The sequence below is a fragment of the Pterocles gutturalis genome, unplaced genomic scaffold (assembly GCF_000699245.1).
Source record: "Pterocles gutturalis isolate BGI_N339 unplaced genomic scaffold, ASM69924v1 C11958217, whole genome shotgun sequence".
In the NCBI taxonomy this organism is placed as follows: domain Eukaryota; kingdom Metazoa; phylum Chordata; class Aves; order Pterocliformes; family Pteroclidae; genus Pterocles; species Pterocles gutturalis.
In genome coordinates, this window is record NW_010155179.1 from 1 (window position 1) to 1632 (window position 1632).

The following is a 1632-nucleotide window of genomic DNA, read 5'->3' on the forward strand; positions in this document are numbered from 1 at the left end:
GCTGGGATAGGGTTAATTTTCACAAGAAAGCTGTGAGGGGGCACAGCCAGGTTTGGGTTTACTAGGATGAAAGACCAATTTAAGGCAGAAATGTAGATAAAGCATTATTCCTGAGTATTTCATTAAAACCTCAACATGGACTTTTAATAATGTAGAACCTCTGCAGTAATAGCAGTTTGGTTGATCTCTTCCATTGAGGGGAAAGCAGATTCATCTGTTTGAACAAGATGCTAGGTCAACCACAAAGAGGGCAATTTCGAGGTAATTAGAAACACAAAGATTAAGGTCTGAACACTAACTTTTTAGTATTTGACTGTTTTTTCTTCTTCCTTAAATACTATCACAGACCTTTAATTTCTTACTGAAATTCATTAAAACAGAAGTGGAAGTGTCCTGAAGAGAGAAATGCCAAATTTTAAGTTAACATAACTTTTTTTTTTTTTGTCTTTCCATACAGCTAAGTCACTACATAGGATTACTCATTTGTCTTAAGTTTGTGGAACTTGGGATGGAGAATGGAACCAAATATGTTGGGGGTTTGGTGTGGTTTGGGTTTTTTTCCACTCAGAAGCTACAGCTAGGACTTTCAAGTACTAGCTGCACTCAAAATCGAAGACAAAGCTAGCAATTTAATTTTCTTATCTCCCTGTAGTTATATCACTCTCTGAAAAAGTTCTGCTACTCTCCCTTTTTGTTCTAACAGGGAAACACAGAGATTTCTTGCAACCCTGCATCTGAAGCTGAAATGTCTACCAAGCTCTTGGTAGAGACAACTATTATTCTTGTAACCACCCTACTTGCATCCAGTGCTTCTGAAACAGCAAAATGGACTTTTCACTGAATTTCCTGCCCTACAGGATGCACATCGTCTTCTAGAAAACACCATAGCTCATCACAGTAAAGGGAGATACTGCCCCAGAGACTATGGCTGTTGGACCAGAAGCTGCAACAAACCCTGTCTTTGCTGGAGTAAGTCACTAACTCGTGTGCATTAACAATATAATCCAAATGGAAGCAGACTTACTTTCTAAACAGAGTTTATTTACACAGGTAATATTAAACATTAGGGCTCCCAGCCTGACTTCCTTCTTTTGCTGAGTCTCTATTTAAACCACAGGAAGAAGCAAGTAAACCTTGACACTGTGCCCACACCATGGCAATTCAAAGTTAGTTATCAACCTTCAGACCTCCTGGGACACGCTCCGTTTCTGTGCTCCACGACATCAACAAGCTGGCTGGTGCAGGGGCAGCTCATGTCAGGCCTCATCCCTGTGCGTGTACGGAGCCTCCCTCTGGGCAGAGGGGGATGCCTAGACAGGGGTGCCCTCAGGGCCCTGCGGGGTGGCAGCCTGCTGCATGTCCTCCCTGTAGCCCTTCAGGAGCTGGTTGAGCAGCGTCTTCTCAGTGTCACGGCGCGGGCGGATGAGAGGTGGGAAGGGGTTCCCCTTGAGCTCGATGACCGCCATCTTAGCGCGGTCAAGGTCATCTCGGTTGGGGATCTGCAGCAGGCGGGTGTAGCTGCCGGGGTGGGGCTGGAACCGGGGTGCCAACACCTTGAACAGCTTGTGGATGAGGTCCTTCTCCTGCGGGGAGGCACGCTCAGCTCCAGGGGCTGCGGCGGGCAAGGACGGG

The 1632-nt window shown here is 46.0% G+C and overlaps 1 protein-coding gene across 1 annotated transcript; it reads right to left on the minus strand.

Annotated features, from left to right (window-relative positions):
• Positions 1-1310: 1310 nt before the first annotated feature.
• On the minus strand, positions 1311-1583 carry MRPL17 (mitochondrial ribosomal protein L17; the record flags this gene model as incomplete). The annotated part of the gene is made up of 1 exon (XM_010086235.1): positions 1311-1583. A coding segment is annotated over one exon (273 nt), but the record flags the coding sequence as incomplete, so codon positions are not given.
• Positions 1584-1632: the final 49 nt, after the last annotated feature.